General features: G+C 49.0%; 1 protein-coding gene across 2 annotated transcripts in view; it reads left to right on the forward strand.

Annotated features, from left to right (window-relative positions):
* Crmp1 (collapsin response mediator protein 1) overlaps positions 1-20,939 on the forward strand; it is a 58,168-nt gene that overhangs the window by 6,425 nt on the left and 30,804 nt on the right. For both annotated transcript variants that reach the window (XM_028882354.2, XM_028882355.1), the window contains exon 2: positions 18,274-18,362. In XM_028882354.2, the coding sequence (XP_028738187.1) occupies positions 18,274-18,362 (89 nt within the window). The remainder of the gene's footprint in view (positions 1-18,273; positions 18,363-20,939) is intronic.

The following is a 20,939-nucleotide window of genomic DNA, read 5'->3' on the forward strand; positions in this document are numbered from 1 at the left end:
GGATCTGCAGGCAACTTCAGCAGGTGCATAAGGAGAGGGATCAAAGGGGGTGGCTTTTAGGGGAGGCAGGAGGAAGGCCAGCATTATGGATTGCCACCTCTGCTACCTTGTGGCTCCTCTGCACACTGAAAGCGAACCTTGGAAAAGTCAAAGGTGTTTCAGGCAGCCGGAGGAGAGGCCTGAGGTGCAGGAAGGCTCACGATGCAGGCCACAGAAGCAAGCAGAGAGCACAGCTGTAGCCTCAGATTCCCCGCTCCTGCAGGGGGCTAGATCGCTCCACGGGCCCCTAAATCTCTGTTACGGGGAGACATCCACAGAGATGGAGATCTAGGCTTCAGTGGGGGAATTCAGAGGTGTGTGCCAGAACAGGGAGCATGGGCTCACAGACTGTACACCTTATGGACAGACGTGGAGATGGAGTTAGGAAAATGCTCTACTCCGACTGGCTGTGATGCGGAGTCGTTTCTTCTTTTAAGCATTCCAATCCTTTCTGAGATGATGGGCAGTCTGGCCCGATGGAGAAGGAAGATGGGAAACACACACTTAGTCTCTGCCCCTGGGGGCTGTTTAAAATATTGATGAAGCTCTTTCTTGGGTGGATTTTACTGTAATGAATAGCACAGATGGGGGGTTAACATAGCAGAAGCTATTTACAGGTGCCCACTGTGTTTAGCAAGTAGAGTGTCGTGGGTGTGGCTCTGAGCAAACAAAGGCACTGGACTCCCTGGCCCTGCAGAAGCTCTTGGCTCCCAGAGGAGCCATGGGGTTGGGAGGAGGGAGAGTGAGGGAGGTTGTGTGGTTGCTCAGCTGGGTGCGGGGGTGGGGGGGAGGGGGGGCCGCGGGGGGGGGGGGAGGAGAGTCAGGGGGTAGCCTGGGTGTGTCATCAATCATCATTGCTTCCCAAAGAGGAAACGAAGGTTCGAAGGTGGTGGGTCAAGGTTCTTGCACTGGTCTATGGAGGAACGATTTACGTTCAAGTTCACATTCAAGCAGGCAGAGTGAAAGGGCTGTTCCGCTTGCTGAGAAAAACACTGGGTGGATGTGTTGGTGTGTGAGCTTGTATATGTGAGTCTACAGTGGTGTGGAAATGAGTGTGTGTGTGTGTGTGTGTGTGTGTGTGTGTGTGTGTGTGTTTAGTCAAAGAATGAAGGCAGGGAAGAAACTTATATTGGGCTGAAGTTGTGACTCTAATGTAAAACATACAGGGGGAGAAAAAGAAACCAAACCCAAAGCAAAACCAACAAAAATTGCAAACCCGTGAAACATATGGTGGGCTATCCTGAAGGGGGCATTCATCTGGAGTAAATGTTCATGTATTCCCCGAGTCTGTGCACAAAGGATTTGGATATTTGCACAATTTGGAAAAACCCAGGAGGAGCAGAGGACAGCATGCCAGGGTCACCGTGAGCTGATCTGAGCTTCTGCCATCCAGACAGAGACAGAAACCCCCAGTAATGTCAAGTTCATGGGCAGGGGAAGTGAGCCGGATTCTAAGGGAGAAATACTTTTATTACAACCGAATTCTTAAGGAGAGTTTCAGAAGGGACACAAGAGTGACAGCACAGTGGCACCACTAGTTTTGAATGCTTGTCCTTTTAAGTAGTTTTTTTTGGTTTTTGAAATTTTTTTTTTGAGGCAGGATCACACTCTCTAGCCTAGGCTAGCCTATAACTCACTCTGTAGCTCAGGCTAGCCTCTACTATCAATACTCTTGTTTAGTCTTTCCACGTGCTGAGATTATAGACGTGAACCACCGTTCATCATAACAGTTATTTCTTATGTTCATTACAAAGTGAACTTGGCCAATACTCAACCCATGGAACACATTCAGTGTGATACTCCCAAGAGTTCCTGGCACATAGCAAGTGTCTAACAGGTCAGACATGGCTCGTGCATGCTGAGGAGATAGAAATTTGAATTTCACCTTAGTGGCTAGTACTGTTCTCACAGTGGCTGTGCAGGATGCCTTACCAAGCTTGCCATCAAAGTGACAAAGTGCACACACCTGAAACGAGTTAATAGCGGCCAAGGGACAGGTTGAATCAGAGCATGCCAGAGGAATTCTAAGATAAGGACCAGGCCTTGGCTCTGGCTAGAAGCAACAGAAGGCTTTGTGGGTTTCACAGTGGCGTGAAAAGAAGTCAATTGCTGGGCACAAGATGGAACAGCGTAGGTGAGATCTGAGTTGGGAGAAGAGCACCATCCTCAAAAAAGATGGGTTTTACACAGGAGAATCAGAAGGGAGGGACTTGAGAGAGATCTGAATTCCTGGGCAGCTGAAGATGCTTCAGGGCTGTGGACGTATGGACTGCACCCAAGATAACAGACAGAAATAACACAGACTCTGAGGAGGCATCCTGGGCAAGTCACTTCCTCTTCTTATATCTTGAATTCCATTTCTTACTGTGAAATAGGTGAGGACATAGAGATTCAATGTTACAGGGCATTTTGACACCCTGTGGGTCATAGGAAGGTGCCGGGAGATGGTGTGTTAGAGGAAACAGTGATGATTCTGAAGTCAGGATGTCTGGGTTTGAATCTTGGGAGTTCACACAGTCTCTCCTTTCATCAACTTTTCTCTATGGCTATTTATGAAATGAGACTAGTAAGAGCAGCCAGCATGGGGCTCCACTCCCCTGTAAAAATGCATAAGGTGCTGAGAATAGTTTCTGCACAGAGCAAACACCACATGGGTTAGCTGTCAGCATCATCACTGTGGGGCAGTGTATTGGTCAGCGTTGTGCAGTAGTATACAACCCTGAGATCTAGTTCATGCCACAAGCTATAACCTTGCCTCTGCTGCTGTTAGAAGGTGCATCTGCCCCATGTATCTCTTCATATTGAGACCCTGGCTGAAGGAGGAGTAGAGCATGCAGATTGGAAGTCACTTAGAAGGCCTTTGGGAACTTCTGCCCCATCACGGCATATATCATGTTTCAAGTCACAGGGCTGAGCCCCAAGTCAGGATAAACCTGGAGTCGGTTTCCTGGAGGTGACCAGAGGATTTCATGGGCCAGTTCTGGTCTTGAAGAGATGCTAGTAGTCATCTTTGGAAACTGATGCTGATCTTGTTATGGAAATGTAAGAGTGATGGAGAAAAGGCTCAGTGCTGGTTCTTAGGTGGCGTTGGCTCAAAGGGCAGTTAGCAGCACAGGTTGGCATGGGGGTGAGAGACCAGGTTCAGGTGTAGAGAGGTGTAGAGGAGACACTGTAGAAAGGAAAATGGAAGCCATTCCAGCGGTGGTGGTCCCCAGCCCGTGGGAGTGGAGTGGTGTGCTGGGACATCCCCAACTGAACTGCAGGTCAGCGGTCAGCGGCAAAGTTTACAGAGTGTTTTAGGAACATCTGTCTGCAGCGCTCTGAGTACTCACAGGTGTGAGTAGAGCCCGGTTTGCTGCTGTGAGCGAAAATGAAGCATCTGGTGCTGACAAGACAAAGAAGCCTCAGAGGACGTCCCCCGCCCCATAGGACCAAGGAGAACTAGGTCATGGCAGCGGACAGTGGGATGGTGTGGAAGCACAAGTCTGTGCCATCGGGCTGCCAAGGGCCTCCGGGAGACCAGGAAACATGGCTGCCAGCCGAGCTGGTGGTGTTTGGTATTTAAATCCCTCAGGCATGCTGCTAGGTTTTAGACTATTTTGACCATATTTCCTGGTCAGAGAGGCTGAGAACCATTCCCCTGGATAGATAGGATGTCTGGAGCCTGAGTTTTGCTCTGAGCAAATGCAGCTGTGAATTGGTGCTGGTGGTTCATGAAGTGGCGTGGGAGCTGGGATACTTGACAGACTGAAGTGGGTGGGGTTGGGCAGGTGGCTCAGTGTGTAAAATGCTTGCCACACAGCATGTGTCTGTATCCCCAATACCTGTGAAAAGGCTGTCTGTGTTGGTACCCCTCTGTAACTCCAGCTCTGGGGACTGTGTGTGGCACCAGCTGGTGAGATAGGCAGATCTCTAGGGCTCACTGGCCAGCCATCCTAACCAAACCCATGAGCTCCAGGTTCAGTGAGAGACCCTATCTTAAATAATACGGCGGAGAGCAGTTGAGGAAGACGTCTCACATCACCATCAGACATCTCACATCACCATCTGGCTTTCCACATATACGTTACCTGATGGACACATGCACGTATCCACATGAACATATTTGTGTAACACACACACACACACACACACACACACACACACACACACACACACACACCAGAAAGCAAGAGCAAACAGGTGAAAGGAAGGCATTGGTGCCTGTGGCTGTGTAAGCTCCCTGTCCTAGAGACTTCACTCAGTCTTCTGCTTCAGGAACCTAGAGCTCCCTCCTTGGGTAGGATCACTTTCCCTAGCATTCTGTCTTTGCCATCAAGACCTGTTCTCTAAGGAGCACCTTTCTTCCCAGGGTGAGAGCTGTGAGCTTTTTGGTTAATTTCTCATGTCCATATGTTCCACTTTACCATAAGCACATGGAGGACTGGGAGAATCACCCCTCCTCAGCCTCTCTTCAGGAGCACCCCTGCATTTGCTGGTCACCTAAGGGACTCCTTACTGTGTGTGTGGGGGATGGATGAGTCCACATGGTGAGCCATGCTTCTTGACTGAGTGAGCTTTTATCTACCCCTTGCATGCATTCTCCTTTCTTCAGTCCTGTCTGTGGGCTTAGCCCTGAGCTAGTTTGCACCATGAAGGGCGTTAGAAAGGGAGGCTCTTCTAGAGTGGAACCTTAGCAGTAGAAAGAGGGCAGATCTGCTTTGTCAATAAGCTTCTTCGCCGGCTTTCACACTGGACAGCATCCTTTCCAGAACTGTTCACATGCAAGTTGGGACATGTATGCATGACTGTACTCCCAGAGGCTTGACTCAGTAACAACCTGGTATCAGAATGGGGTCAGTTTTAAGGAGAACTCAATGGATCTGATACAGAACCAAACCATGCAAAGCAACACACAGTTGCTCGAGGGATGTAGTGCCTATCATCAGACCAGGCTGCTGTGCACACATGTGCAGACATGCATGTTGCTGGAGATGGAACCCAGACTGCGATGCATGCCAGGCAAGGACTCTACCACCAAGCCATATCCTTAGCAGAAAGGTGCTTTTTGTCATAATAGATCCCAAAGACTGAAGTGCCAGTGCAGTCTCCACAAATATTTGCATTCTGTAACCTCTACGTTGAAGGGAACCTTATAAACACGGGGAGGTTTTCTGGGTTTGTGTAGGGACATGCCTGACATGATTTATTCTCCTTGCTCATGCAGGAATTCCAAATGCCTTCTAGAATCTTTAGAGTCACAGGAGGTCACCACCTCCCACGCAGCTGGGCTTGCTCTGGGACCACTCTGTGTGGCAGATGTTTCTTGTGTGAAGCGCCCTTGTTTGGCCTGAGAAATGACCCAGTGCTCTACTCTCCTGCTGCTGTCAATACTGGGGGAGGTGTTCTTCAACTAAGAGGGCCTTCTCTTCTCCAACCACCCCAGTTGTTCTTCTGTGCCAAGAACAGCATGGCGTTTGGCTTCTCTTCCTCTCTGTCCGAGCTTCCTTTCTGTTGCTGTGATAAAACACTCTCACCAAAAGCAATTTTGGGGAAGAAAAGGGTTTGGCTTACACTTCCAAGTCATAGGCCATCACCGAGGGAGGTCAGGGCGAGAACCAAAGCAGCAAATTGAAGACAGGTTTGGTTGCTACTCTATGTAGTGTTCTCTCTTACAAGGGAACTCCCCCACAGCCAAGGAAATGCAACAGAAGCCATGGAGGCACATGCTGGCTCACTCACAGGCTCATGATCAACTAGTTACTTTATACAGCCCCAGGACCACCTGCCCAGGGAATGGTACCACCCACAGTGGGCTGGGACCTCTCACATCAGGTAGCAAGACAATCCTTCATATATATGCCCACAGGCCTGTCTGATCTGGGCAATCCCTTGGCTAAGGATTGAGATTCTTCTCTTGGATGACTATAGAGTATGCCAAATTGACAGTTAAAGCCATAGGATTCCACTCCTCCTTTTTTTCTTTTTCACCAAGCTTTATTTTGGGGCATATAGAGCAATAAGAATCCAAAATTAAACTTGAATGATTTGGCACTGATTTTTAAATAATAAACAAGGAAACAATTTTCCTACTTCCTCAAATGCCTGAATGCAGATGTGTGACCTGGAATCCTGGATCTCCTGGGCTGATGTTCAGTGTGTGGGCATCTTGTGGGCTTCTAGATCGTATCCTGGTAATCCCATGAGGTCAGAGCTCTGACTGCTTGCATTTACAGAGGAGGAGCTCAGCCTGCAGAGGTGACGTGGGGGATAAGCTGTGGTCTCAGCACCAAGTGGAGGATGTGTATCCTAGGAAATAAGGCAGATAAAGCTGAGCTGAAAAATGGAACACCTTGGATATGCTACCCAAAGGTACAGACCTCACACTGGGGGAGCTCCACGTGGTGCTAGAGACAGGCCACTGGGATGGGGATGGGGAGACTGAGTGGACCTGGCAAGGGGCCCACCCTTCCGGCATGTTACAGGCGAAGACACAGGTGGCATTACTAGGTAAGTATGGAGGTTCTCGGCAGAGAAAGGGCAGGCCAGGCATGGAGGAGCCTGGGAGGGTCCTTTGTCCTGTGGTGGGAGACACTGTTGAAAGCTCATGGAAAGGGATGAGACAGTTGGGTTTGTGCTTCAGAAAGTCACTCTGGCTGTCATATGGTAGAAATGAGAGGCAGATGTGCAGGCCGATTCAGGCCAGGTGCAGTAGAAGGTGGAAAGCATCCGGTGGTTGTGAGGACCTTCCCAAAGTGGACAGCGCTAGGCTCCAAGTATGCTGGGTTTGCCGCGCTGGAAGTGTGTTGTGTTGTGTTGGACACACGTCTCATAAGAGATAACAAGGGAAGTGGGCCTAACAGAAAGTGATGATGCCATGAAGCCACGCCCTTCTGAATGGATGGTTGTAGTCAGCACGGGGATGGACTAGTTACGAGAGGGAGCTGCATACACCTCTGGCTGATCATACTCCCTTGCCTTCTGTTTCCACCTTGGCTGATAACACACAGGTCTTGGCACAGGTTGGCAACCAGACTCCCGGGCTTCCCAGTCTCCACAATCATGAGCAAAATAAACTTGTGCTGGTTAATGAACCACCTGTCTCAGGTGCTCTGTGACAGCAGGCAAGACAGGCGAACACAGGGTGTGAGAGGCGGGAGCAGCTGAAGTTGAAAACGCACATCTTTGTATAATTCAGCTCCCCACAGAAGGACTCTAGGCAATTATTATGCCACATATTGCCCACAGATGAACCACGCCAGTTCTGCATCATGCATAGGTCCTGAAGCACAGGTGGACATGGCCATGCGACAGGGTCAGGGTGGGTGGACTCGCCTGGTGTCTGCAGGAGATGAGCCGTGTTCTCTAATCAACACCCATGTTCAGTGAGATAATGAGACATTGCCATTGTTCTTAGCTAAGTAGGGCTCTATGTCTGACTCTCAGAGAAAGCATCCTTTGAAATGGTCAGAGCTTTTTAATGGGACTTAGCCTCTTGGGCCACATTCCCAGAAGGAAGGTAAGCCGAAGCGTGGGCTGCGGTGTGCCCTGGATAAATGACACAACACATGTGGATGGCCTATTGTCGCTTAACCTAATTAACAGGGGGATGGAGGCTCATGCACATCATTAGGGACAGTGAAGATATCCTTATTCCTAGATATCCCCCAGGAGTAATGGAACGGTGGGCGGAGGTGGGAGGGGGAGTTACTGTATAGGTGCCGAGTGGAATGAAGTTCGAATTCTGGAACCATCTCTTGGTTGTGTGACTTGGAGCGAACTACCTGCCTTCTCTGAGTTCCCCCATTTGTAGCAGCTACTCTTGCTTCCTATGGGGATTTCAGACTTAAATCGGAGACCCACGTGGATTTAGCTAGGGCCACCTTTTGCAGGCAGCAGGAAGGACCTGCCCACTGGGGTCTTCAGGAGAATGCGCCATTTTACAATCAGATAGTCTGTCATTGGAGTGTTTCCTGAGCATTGACCAGTACAATGGACCCGAGATCCTGCTGTTACAGCTGTAGTTGCCATGGAAACAGGCCTGAACTCTATTCCCTGGGGCCCACCTACATTTCTGATTCAAAAAGGCAACTGCTACCCTGCTTCCATCTAGGCGAAGGAAGGGTAAATGGGTGTTAATTAGACTGAGTTCCACACTGGTTTCTGCTCCCTGGATCTCTCCTGACTATGGATGGATGGGCTGCCACAAGGATGGTTTTGTGTGAATGAATAAACAGATGTGTGCAGCTGTGTAGTGGCACTTGCTGCTGCTAGGCAGCCTGGTGGGAGGTGTGGAGGGATTGAGGCTGTGGCTACTGAGGGTAGGAGCCCCGAGGTGGCAGTGTGAAGTGTTTGGGCTGCTCAGCTCACAGCCAGCCTGTGTGTTCTGTACTGTACTGTACAATAAATACACACACACACACACACACACACACACACACACACACACACACACACACACACTGCGGCTCACAGCAGGGGATGTTTACTGCATCAAGGGTCACAGTGGCACTGCTCAGCTAGGTTTGTCTCCGGGATTCTGTCTGGGTCAGGTTTGCTCCTCCAAGCATCTCATTTTGGGTCACATGTCACGTGGCTCATGTGGGAGGCAGACTAGAGAGGGCTGGCCTGAACCACCTGTGTCTGAAAGCCCTACTTGGCTTGTGCATCCCTGTCTCTTCTCTTGCTGGTCAAACCTATTCACAGGGCTGGTCCACAGCCATCACAAAGCATGACCAGGGTGGGTGGGTGGGGAATCAGGAGTGAAAATCACAGCCTGTTGCTGAGAGTTGACACCCAGAGAGCTGGGGATATTTAGTGATGTTGTCTGGACAACAAGAATCTTGCTAAAGCACCTGGGCTGAAATTTTCACCAGGTCACCCGAGAGTGGTTTGGAGGCCAGCTAGGCTTGGTGCTGTATTGTAGTCTGTCTGTCTGTCTGTCTGTCTCTTTCTCTCTCTGTGTATGTGTGTGAACACCTACATACTCTACTGGATTTTGGAGCTTTGAACACCAGCCTTGCTCACTGGTAGGGCTTGGAGGGTTGATAACTTTTTAATCCGAGTTTCAGCTTCTCCCCTTTCATAAGAGAAATCAGCGCCGCTTGTGTTCATTTCCTGACAAATGTGTCTCCTCCAAGATAGGGCTCCCTGGTCTCTGTGAGGCTCATTTCCATGCTTGCCCCTTGTAAAGGATGTCCCACCCCCATTCTCCTCTCAGTGGAAGTGACTGCTCAGTTATCCTGATCTCTGTGTTCCTCTCTTTTCTGCTTGTGAATCTGGGAGCCTTCCCAGAATCTATGACCTGAGGTCTAGTGATGACACTCAGACATTGACCCCAGGGACCAATCTCAGCATCAACTGAGCATCAGAAGGGAGAGTACCTGTATCCACCCTTCGGAGAATTAAAATGCTAAAAGGGTGATAGGAGACTTGGCAGTATTTGAAGTCGACAACATCCATCATGAAACAAGCCATTTTTACTTTAGTTCTATGGGGATGGAAAATAAAAAAAAAAATTCTAGCCAGCCCAGAAAGAAAAGCAGCAAGGATCTGTAGTGCAGGATGAAGGTGAAGAGAGGGATCTTCAGGTTTGGGGGAAGCCTCAGTGCTCAATGGACTGTGTTTCAGGACCATGGACAGCATCCACTACACCAACCCCTAATTGGAGCACAGAGCACAGGACCTTCAGTGGGCTGTGCCTGTGGACACTCCGTTTATGAAAGTGTTTGCTTGCCTGCTTTTATAGCTTTGTAAATTTCTGCTCATATTTGAGAGCCCAGTCCAAACACACCCTCCCTGGTGACTCAATCACTGTCTTTCTTGCCTAATCACAGCTTTAAGTCTCTGCTATTTTTTGGATAGCCACGGCTGACCAGCCAGTACTTTTTGCCCAAATTTTAGATAAGACTAGCACCTCTTTGCTGTGATAGGTCCCAAATCATAGTGAGTTTTTATACAGTTTCTGACAGCTGCCTTTGTGGAAAAGTCCGATTTTATTCCCACCGTGTGGGAAGAGAGCAGGACTATGGGAGGTGGATTCTGTAATGCCTCTTGGGAACTGACATGCTGTGTGATCTAAACCCACCCTAGCTGAGCCTTAATGTGGATGATGTTTCTGTTGAGTGGATAAGAATGACTGAAGTGTTGAGCTAATTTTTGTAGTGTAACTACACAAAATACTTCACATCTGGAGGAGAACAAAGGCCTCCTGCCAACATGCCCCCTCTCCTGTGGGTCTGGCAGCAGATAAATGCTGGGCTTGGAGCAGAAGCCCTTCCCCTGGCCTGGGCCACCCTCCAACTCACAAGACTTTTGACAGTAGAAATGCTACTGCTGCCCTGGCTCAGATGGAACCTTCGAAAGAGGCGTTCATCAGCCCCACCCTCTTATGGACCTTGCACTCCATAGGGGTCTCTCTCTAGTGGTCAAGGTCTCCAGAGACTAAAAGCAGGAGAAAGATGATTTGTCTGTCTTCACCATTTTCTCTCTGTCTCTCTCTTCCTTCTCTCCTTTCTTTCTCTCTCCTCAATCCACCCTCTTCAAACTTCTTTCTTCTTCCTCCCTCTTCCGCTGTTGCTATCTGATTCCTGCCTCTCCTCCCTCCCCACAAATACTTGCTGAATACTGTGCAGCCCCGGGCTGGTTCTTGGGACTGTAGGGATCTATGCACAGGACTCCCTGGCTATAAACTGTAGGCAGCTCAGCAGCAGGTGTGTGTGTGTGTGTGTGTGTGTGTGTGTGTGTGTGTGTGTGTACAGATAGGTGCAATGGTGCAATGCAGGGGTGTTGGGAAGGTGTGCATCTTACTGCAGTGATGACATGGAGGACACCCAGGGTCATTTATGTACAGAAAGACCCATTTCCTCTCCAGTCACTTCCAGGTGACGAGATTTTTCCTCTAACATTTTATTGTTTGTCCTTAAATCTTCCTAGAAACTGTGAGTAGCCAAGGGATAAGTCATTGGTGGTGTGACTATACCATCACACTTGCTTCTGCACCCCTTATTGTATATACATATTTGACATTTTCCTGAAGACAGTGTTCCAGCATTCAGTTTCCGGGTTACTTAATACATGTTGTAACTGCTTATTCTGACCTTCAGCTCTGAGGAAAATATAAGGTAACCAGTGACCTTCCTTCCACTTCCTCTTAGTTTCCCCTCCCATGTTACCATCACCTTTTTGTGAGGGGCATCCATGTCCCCAGGGTCTCACAGCTGGGAGCATCTCCATGTTCCTTACTCTGAGGTTGCAGTCAGTTCCCACATCTGTGGGTTCTGTGTTTCATGCTTCAGTCAATCACAGTTGCAAAATGGCAGACAGTACTTTGCTCCTGTTCTTAGCATGCACCAACAGTGTCCCATCCCCAACCCACCATCTGTGTTCCTCAGCACAGCCTAATGACTAGTGCTATGGTGTCTCCATTGGACTCAGTGTTATGTATAACCCAGGGATGACATAAATATTTGGGAGGATGGATACAGGTTGGATGCTAATACTGCATCATTTATATGAGGGAGCAGAGCCCATGTGGACTGTGGCATTTGTGAGTGGTTCTGGAGCCACAGCTCTCTTATACATGTGGGGGCTCTATTCAGCTAAAGACTCCACCCCCAGACCTCTGCTCCCCAGGCTCCTTTCCTCATGGCCCCCCCTTTCTCCGGAGTCTCTTTCCTCCTTTGCATGGCCTCATTCAGGCTGGGAATGAGTGTTCTTTCTCCTGCGAGGATATGAGTGGAGACCTCCTCTGTGTCCTCCTATCTCTCTGTCATCATGGCTTTTCCACCCTGGATGGCAAAGGCTGGGTGGTTAGTGTCCCCCACTAGACTGAATGCCCTTAGAGACCAAAACCTGTTTCTTTCAGCTACACATATCCCTTCCACAAACAACTGTTTCTGTGAGGTGTGTGTGTGTGTGTGTGTGTGTGTGTGTGTGTGTGTGTGTGTGTGATGTTGGATATGGAACTTAGGTCTCCCATGTATGTGAAGCAAATGCTGTATCACCGCACCTCAGCCCTGTAACCTGTAAATGCTTACTTATGAAAGACAGTTCTTATCACAGGAAATGGCTGAGACTACACGTCTGCCAGGCCTGAGCTCAGTAGCCTTCTTACCCTCAGTTATTCCCATTCTCCAGATGAGGAGACTGAGGTATGGAAAAGGTAACCAGATATGTGGTGAGGAGGTAAGGAGTGGGACCCTTAGCTGTCTGCTCTGATATTGCTCTGAGAGCTGGGATAAGGCTGGGATAAGGATGTGGACTGTGCTGGGCATAGCTCCCTTCTGGCTATTGTCACTGTGGAATGAGCCAGCAATTCCCAGAATATTCCATTCAGCTGTTGAATTTTTTTTCTCAAAGTCTTCTCAAGGTGTTTCATTTTCTGCTTGTTTCCTGAGACAGTAGTGCCGTGCCATGCTCTTTTTTAAATGTATGAATTTTATGCACTGACATTTAAAATGTGTACTTGCACAGAGCTTGTGTAAATGTAATAGTTTTTGTATAATAAAACTCACCTGATGCCTAGTTCTTGAGGGATTATTTGTGTATTGATTTAGTTTTGCTGTCCTGGAGATGGAGTCCAGGGCTTTGTGCATGCTTGGCGAATGTTTTCTCACTGAGCCGCAGCCTAGGCACGGTGCTATTTTTTGTGTGCATACCTGAGTGTGTGTGTGTGTGTGTGTGTGTGTGTGTGTGTGTGTGTGTGTATGCACATGTGTATGTGTTGTGTGTAATTCACCGATTATGTTAAGTTGGTTGGCCGGTGAGCTGTAGACGGTTGCCTGTCTCCTCCCTGATGCTGGGATCACAGCCATATGCCACCACCATTCCTGGCTTTCTTTGTGTGGATTCTGGGGATGGAACTCGTGTCCTTGAGCTTTCCAGGCAAGCCCAGCGCTACTGACTGAGCCCTCTACTCCTCCCCATGAGTGAGTTTTTACTCATGACAAAAGGGAGTTTTGGAGTGCAAGGTCCTTGGATCAGAGAGTATTTCTAAATTCCATCTGCTCATGAGGTGTCATAAATTCTAAAGCGTGAAGATATTTTGAAATGTGTCAGCAGTGTGGTTGGGTGGATCCCACGTGGACAGGAAGTTGAGAGTCCTTGAGTCTGACCTACGCCTTGATTATTTGTGCAAAGCTGGGCCACCCATGCTCCCGAGTTTAATCTATCCGATACACAACATTCCGTGCATCAATCACAGGTAATATGACTGTCCAAACACTTTTCCCAGGGTGTCTTCTGTGGACATTATCCCACTAAATCAGCCCACCCTGACTCTGCTCATGGATGGCGTGAGTTTGAAAAAGCTTTATTTAGTTCTTTGGAGTCTTCGTTATGCACCATACGCTGGCAGGGTTAGGGCTGTCCTGAAGAGAAGCCTTGCTGCTGCGCACGTGGGGTTCTCTGAACTTGCCACAACTGGGAACCCCAGTCTGTGATGGCATCTTCTGGATGCCCCTGAGCTGGAGTTTTGCAGAAATGGCTCTGAACCTGGCTGTTAAGGGCCAGGGAGATGGCTCCTTTGGTAAGTGCTGGAGGGGAAGAGTAAACTTAGTCCCTGGAAACCACATTTAAAAAAGCCAGACAAGGGGGATGGCTCAGTTGGTAAGTGCTGGTGTGGAAGAATTTGGTTCCTGGAAGCCACCTTTTAAAAAAAAGCCAGACATGGTGGCATGCCTGTAATCACAGCACAGGGAAGACAGAGATAGGTAAACCCCTGGGCCTCCTAGGCCAGCCAGCCTAGCTAGTTGGAAAGGTCTGAGCCAGTGAGAGTGTCTCAAAAGAGCGAGTTCAAAATCTGGAATGGGATACTTGACCTCCACACATCCACATGCACATGCACTGCCCCTAGAAATGAACACACAGAGAGAAAGAGGGGGGGGGAAGGGAGGGAGGGGGAGAGAGAGAGGACTGTTAAAGGCAGAGTAGCAATCATTTTCAAGAAGGGAGGCAGACAGACAGACAGACGACGCATCAGTTCTTGCCTTGTGTATATATGTTCTTCTACAGACTTCCTGGTGCCTGTCCCTTGGTGGTCCCTTTCACATACACTATCTGGAGTTAGATGGAGGGGTGGGTTTGAGCACAGGCTGTGCTGTGTGACTCTGGAAGCACAGAGCAGGCTGGGGCTGACCCGGCACTCTGTGCATTTAAATGCCTCCTTTCAGGCTGTGCCCGGGAAACCCACTATTAAATGTGACAAGGCAGACACTGCTCCCTGCTGTGTACCAGCTGCGGGTGACTCATGTTTGCCTGCTCCTCATGCTGGGGAAACCTTGCCTCCCACTTGTCTGTGCTGCCAGGCAGGGCCCAGTCCTCCTCTGTCTGATGTTGGCACTGTCTTCCAAAGTCTCATGGGGTTGCAACATCCTTGTTGCCTACTGCATTAGGAACACAGGACGGGAGGTTGCACTTGAGAGTGACTGACCTTGAACCCCTCACTCTAGAGGCATTCCAGATGGGGAGCAGGGGCTGCTCCACACTTTTCTCCCTTTAACAAATGTTATCATCTCTCTTCTCTCCATCCTTACCCACTCATCTTTCAAGGACCAGTTCAGACACCTCAGGATGCCTATCTGCCCATCATCTTTCAGTCTATCTATCTATCTATCTATCTATCTATCTATCTATCTATCTATCTATCTATCTATCCATCTATCTATCCATCTATCTCCACCTATCCATCCATCATCCTTTGATCTACCCATCCATTCATGCACCCAATAATTCATTTATCATGTCATCCATCCATCCCTGAATTTTCTATTTACCCTTCCTTCCTTCCTTCCTTCCCTCCCTTCCTCCCCTTTCTCCCTCCCTCCCTTCCCTCCTTCTTTCCATAGGTGGATCTGTGCTGGTTAGGTTTTACTGTCAAGCTGATACAACTTAGAATCACCTGAGAAGAGAGAAACTTAATTGAGGGACTGCCTCCATTAGACTGGCTCATGGGCAAGTCTCTGGGGCACTGTCTGGATTAATGATTGATGTGGGAAGGCCCAGCCCATTATGTAGCCCACAGCACCATCCCTAGGTAGGCATCCTGGGATGTATAGGAAAGCTAGCTGGACATAGCAGAGGTCAGTGAGCAAGCCAATAAGTAGCTTCCTTCCATGGTTCCCGCCTCTAGGCTCCTGCCTTGAGTTCCTGGTCTGACTTCCCTCAGTGATGGATTATACCTGGAAGTGTAAGCTGAAGGGAAGAGTCCTTTCCTCCATCAGCTTACTTCTGGCCATTGTTTGATCACAGCAGCAGCTTGGAATCTCGTGGGACAAGCCACACATTAGCCAGACCTGGATGTAGCCCATGTGACATACACTCTCACAAGGGCTGTGGAAACAGAGAGCAGGCGTGGTGTACAGGTCTGCTGGCAGGTGGTAATATGTGATGCTCTCTCAGATGCCGCTGGCAGAGCAAGGTCTGAACCCTGCTGCAAGCTGCGAGATCCCATGCTTTGCTTCTGCTCATCAAGCCCCAGCTTCCTTGGCTTGAACTCTCCTCTGGGCTTGCTCATCTTCTACTTCCCTGCCACAGTCACTACCATGGCCGAGGGACCATGAGGATCAGGGCCCTTGGGACCACCAGCTTGTCCTCAGCATTTCAGGGTTCTGGTAGGCTCCAGCTCCATCTGCACGCTGTTTAACTGGCTCCAACTAACTGTATTTGGTATGTCCACATCTGCCTCCTTTCTCTGCTTCCTCTGCCAGCTTCCTAGGTTCCCCTCAGATCCTTTGCTCTCCCCCAGGCTGTTCTGTCATGCCCTGTTTCAGGAGACTGGGTTCTTCCAATTCTCTGTCAAACTCTCCCTCCTCAAGGAATGGGGTTTAAGGCGCAGCTCGAGGAACCGTGGAAGTAAATAAGTAAATAAACACACAGGGAAAATGTATAGTCTCAACACTACAAATGATCAAATCTTAATGATGAACAAAGCTCTTGGTGAAGTGATTGCACAATTATGTATCCACAAGGCAAGAGTATCTTATAGGCATATAAAATCAGAATCATGAAGAACATGTCATAACTTGGAGTATGCTTATGGCAAAATGAAAAGGCAGAACTCTTTACTTTGCTGCCTCTGGGCTTCGAGCAGCCTTTGGTATGTCTGGAACTCTCAACACTGTCCCTCCTAGCCTTATCGTTTCCCAATACTTTGTATGGTGCAGTCTTCCTCAGCTTATTTATGGGTTTGAACTTGCCCTACCTAACCCCCGATGCACTTGGAAGACCCACTCTTGCCCTCCTGACCCCATCAACCCTGTGACTTGTTAATTTCTACCTCTCATCTGTCAGTCCAGGACAGAAGACCCATATGCTCCTGTGTCCTCGGGCTTTTTGGAGCCTGACCTTGATGGGGAGCTGAAATAATCAATCAGCCACCATGTGACCCATGCAGAGGGTGAGGGCACGATGGATGTTACAGAGTTAAAATGCCAGAACGTCTGGCCTTGGCCACGTGTGAGGGGAGCAGGATTTTTAATCTTTTCATTATCTTGTGTTATGTTTTGAACATGATTATTATCATATTTAAGAAGTGGCTTAAGAAATTCTTATTTTACAAATGACCTAGTTTCTCCAACTAATGAGTGGAAGTCATAAAGGAGAAGCTAATGCAGGCAGCAGGGAGTGAGAGAACTCAGTGCAGGTGCACTGGAGGCCGGACCCCCTCCCCCAGAGTAAGAAGACGTTTCTGAACAACTCAGTAAAATTGAATATGGTCTGATGGGGGATTGGAATAAAGGAAGCGCTATTAATTGGGTTAGTGGGAATTGCAAATCATACTTATAGTTTATTTTAAAAGTTTTTAAAGAGGGATTGGGGAGATGGCTCAGTCAGTAAAATTCTTACTAAGAAAGCAGAGGACCTGAGTTCATATCCACAGTGCATGTAATATAGGCACAAAGCCAGGCATGGCAGGATGTGCCTGTAATCCCAGCGCTGTGGAGGCAGAGAAAGAAGGGTCCCTGGAACTCACTGGCCAGCTAGCCTAGCCTAAGTCATGAACTCCAGGTTCAGTGAACAATTCTGTCTCAAAAGCTAAGGTGGAGAGCGGCCTGGGGAGATACCCAGTGTTGACCTCTGTCCTCCACACATGCATGGACAAGTGCACCCACCCATGCAAACACCTCCCTTCCATGTCCTTAGCAGAGATGTGTCCTAGAGTTTCTATGGGTGGAATGAGGTGGTGATGGTGTTTATTTTTTAAAATGTTCATCAGGAGCTGATGAAACAGCTCGGTGGGCAATGACACTTGCCACACAAGCCCCACAACCCGAGTCCAATTCCCAGAACCTATGTAAAGGTGGAAGGACAGACCCATTCCTGGAAGTTGTCCCCTGACCTAGACAAGCACACATGGCGCATGCCCACATCCCTCTCTCCCACTGTTCATGAAAGTAAAATGAAAGTTTTGTAAATACACAGCAAAAGCAAAAAGCATGTGACTGTGGGAAATGAAGCAAGCCAAGGATGGCGGGGTATCAGACAGAGGAGGGGCCATGCATGGATCTTGGGGCTTTACCTAGTGGCCTGTCTTCACTTTTTGAAGATATTTGAGACTTGTATGTTAAAAGTTAAAGGGGTGTGGGGTGTGGAGAGGTGGTGCAGTGGTTAAGAACAGTGGCTATTCTTTCAGAGGACTTAGGTTTGGTTCCCAGCATCCACATGACAGCTGACAGCCATCTGTAATTCCAGTTCCATCTGTAACCCTCTCTGGCCTCCAAGGGCACAGCATGCAGTTGTACACAAACATAAATCCAGGCAAAATCCTTGTCTTAGTTACTGTTCTATTGCTGTGAAGAGACACCTCGACTAAGGCAACTTATAAAAGAAAGCATTTAATTAAGAGCTTGCTTACGGTTTTAGAGGGTGAGTCCATGACCACCGTGGTGGGGAGCATGGCAGGCAGACAGGTAGGCTTGGCTTCAGATATGCAAGTTGGAGGCAGAGAGAGAGAGAGAGAGAGAGAGAGAGAGAGAGAGACTGGGCTTAGAGTGGGCTTTTGAAGCCTCAAAGCCTACCCTCAGCGACATTCCTCCTCCAACAAGGCCACACCTCCTAATCCTTCCAGAAACAGTTCTACCAACTAAGTACCAAGCATTCAGGTATATGAGCCTATGGGGGCCATTCTCATTCAAACCATCACAAAGCTCATGCACATAAAATAAAAATAAATAAATCCTTAAAAGCCTCCAAAGTTAAAAGAATATTGAGGTCTTGTCTCTTGCCAACGATCTAACACTTTGCTTTGCTTTTCAGAGTGACCGGCTCCTCATCAGAGGCGGACGCATCATCAACGATGACCAGTCCTTCTATGCTGACGTCTACCTGGAAGATGGACTCATAAAGTGGGTTGGCCAGAACAGGCCTTTTAAGAACTCAGTCCCTCTAGGCTCCCTGTGGAAGGCTGATGTTCTTCCTCTGAATCAGTCTCCTGTGTTTCTGCATGTGTTTCTCCTGTAGGGTGGGAGTCAAACTGGGTGCAGCGTGAACTGGCATGCATGGAGGCCCTGCACATACCCTACTCTCTGCTCCTTAGATGCTCATCCCTCCGGTGTCTGTTACAGATGTTCATCTCTTGTTACCATGAGAGTAGCAGCTTGCCCACAGTACAGGGTGGGATAAGGGTGGGACCCACATCCCACCCGTAATGTTTGCCTGAATCATTAGTTCTGTCTCCTACCTGCCAGTTCCTGGGACTGGGCTAAGGGTACCAGAAAGGAAGAGGACTATTGCTATCCATACCAGAAAAGCCTATTGGTATTGGAGTTTCCCCTGATGTCCCTGTAATTTTCTCTTCTGCCCTATTCACCACAACACAAGAATAAGATCAGCTCTAGGTTACTGTATCAAAATGCCATAGACTGAGTGAGTGGAAAGACAGAGATCTATTTCTCCTGGTTCTGGAGGGTGGAGGTCCTGAACCAAGGTGCCATCAGTGTTTGAGTTTGGTTTTTTTTGTTTGTTTATTTTTCAAGACAGGGTTTCTCTGTGCAGCTTTGCGCCTTTCTTGGATCTCACTCTGTAGACCAGGCTGGCCTCGAACTCACAGAGATCCATGTGGCTCTGCCTCCCAAGTGCTAGGATTAAAGGAGTGCGCCACCACCACCTGGCTCAGTGTTTGATTTTGGTCAGAGCCTCCATCACTGGCTCTAGATGGCTGCCTTTGATTTATTTTTATTATTTTCTTTCTTTTTTTTTTTTTTTTTCTGTGTCCACAGTTGTTCTGTGTGACACAGGAATATCTCTCTTGGTAGGTCCTTATAGATTAGGAATTCACCCTTGGGACTTCATTTAAACCTCATTATATCCGTAACAGCCATGACAGGTGTAGAGTGGGGGGTGGCTGGGCGTCATCATGAATTCGGAGGGACCCATTCAGTCCATAACAGCAGATGGTCACATCTCTGTCTCTGTGGCCGTGACAGAGCATTGCTGCTCTCTGCCTTTGATACGGGGTGGCCTGCATTTCCTACCCAACTCTTCCCTTGGGGTTTGGATGAGTGGAGAGGGAGGGGAGGAGAAGGTCACCATAGGACCACCCTGGGCCTCTGGTACAGGAGCAAAGGGGAGGAGAGGATGGGAAAGGTGAGTATTAGGTTGGGAGGGGTCCTGTCGGTAGGACCAGCCTGGGGCCGTCTGTGCTTTAGGAAGAGGAAGAGGATGGGAGGAGGCGGCTGGGGCTGCAGGGGTGCATTAGAAGAGACCACATATGCAAAGCACAATGAAGAGCCGGCCTCAGGAGTGTGGGCTGGCTCCTGCCTCCCTTCTTCCCAGTCCTAGGAAACTACAGAGCTGGTAGGGAGGTAAGAATGGGCCCCACCATGAGTGCTTCCTGGGCACCTTGGCAAGGTGCTGAGCCACACCTGTGGATGCTCAGGTGCAGGGCAGTGCAGGACCCATGATGGTCTCACCAGATTGTACAGCCTCTATGGGTGGGTGGGTGGGTGGGTTTGGGGGTCCTTGTCCTTCCATTTGAAAGCATACCGAGTGCTAAGTGAGATGATCCCTGTGGCATGAACAGAAAGTTCAGCTCTGCAGAAGGGTCCTAGTGCTCAGTAGGGCCCCTTCTGGCCTTAATGAGCCACACATCTTCCCGAGGCCCCCTTCAGTTTCCACAGGATCCCAAGGGTTTGGAGGAGAGTCTGCGAGCTCAGGTGGGAACTGTGATGGAGATGGACAGCACTCCTAACAGCTGTCCCGGTTACGTTTTGGATGTCCCCGGGACAGACCTCCCCACACTCCACTCCACTCCTTCTAGCTGTGGGGCAGCCCTGATGTGATTGATGCCAGGTTCCTCAGAAGAACCCAGCTGTTACGGTCATTCTGGGGGACCTGCACATCTGGCCCATTTTAACTCTGTCCATTGTTACCCGAGAGGCCTGAGGACTGAGGCTTCTGCGTTCTACCTGGGTTGGGTGCTCACTGGGGCTGGCACTATGGTAACCATGGCAACACTCTCCTCTCCATTACTGATGTCTTTGTCTAGCTTAGAAAAGTCCAGAGGAGTTTGGAGCATCTGGATTTGCCTTTTCAAGTAAATTTGCTGTCACCTTGTTTAGTGACACTATCCAAGTAATGACTTTGGAAACTGCTGAGCCCCCATCCTGGTCTGGTGGAGGATCTCCCTGGGGGTCTTGACATTTCCACAGAGGCCAGGCTGCTAGTTACTGTGTTTGTCCCTCCCAGGCCCGTTGTGAGGTTCCCTCCTGGGAGTCGATTCTAAGCTCTTGTCTCAGTAGGGACCAGACTGCTGACCAACAGAGCATGCTTAGTCATGTTGGCCCAGCCTCTGGAAATCTAGGAGTCATTCTGGTGGTTATAGTTTGCCAACAGCTTTGCCTGGGAGCCCTGGGAGCATTTCTGCTTGCTTAATACTGTGCTCTGATTTCTTGACTAAGGTGAGGGAGCTGTGCCTCTTTTTT

Source organism: Peromyscus leucopus, chromosome 10, assembly GCF_004664715.2.
Source record: "Peromyscus leucopus breed LL Stock chromosome 10, UCI_PerLeu_2.1, whole genome shotgun sequence".
In the NCBI taxonomy this organism is placed as follows: domain Eukaryota; kingdom Metazoa; phylum Chordata; class Mammalia; order Rodentia; family Cricetidae; genus Peromyscus; species Peromyscus leucopus.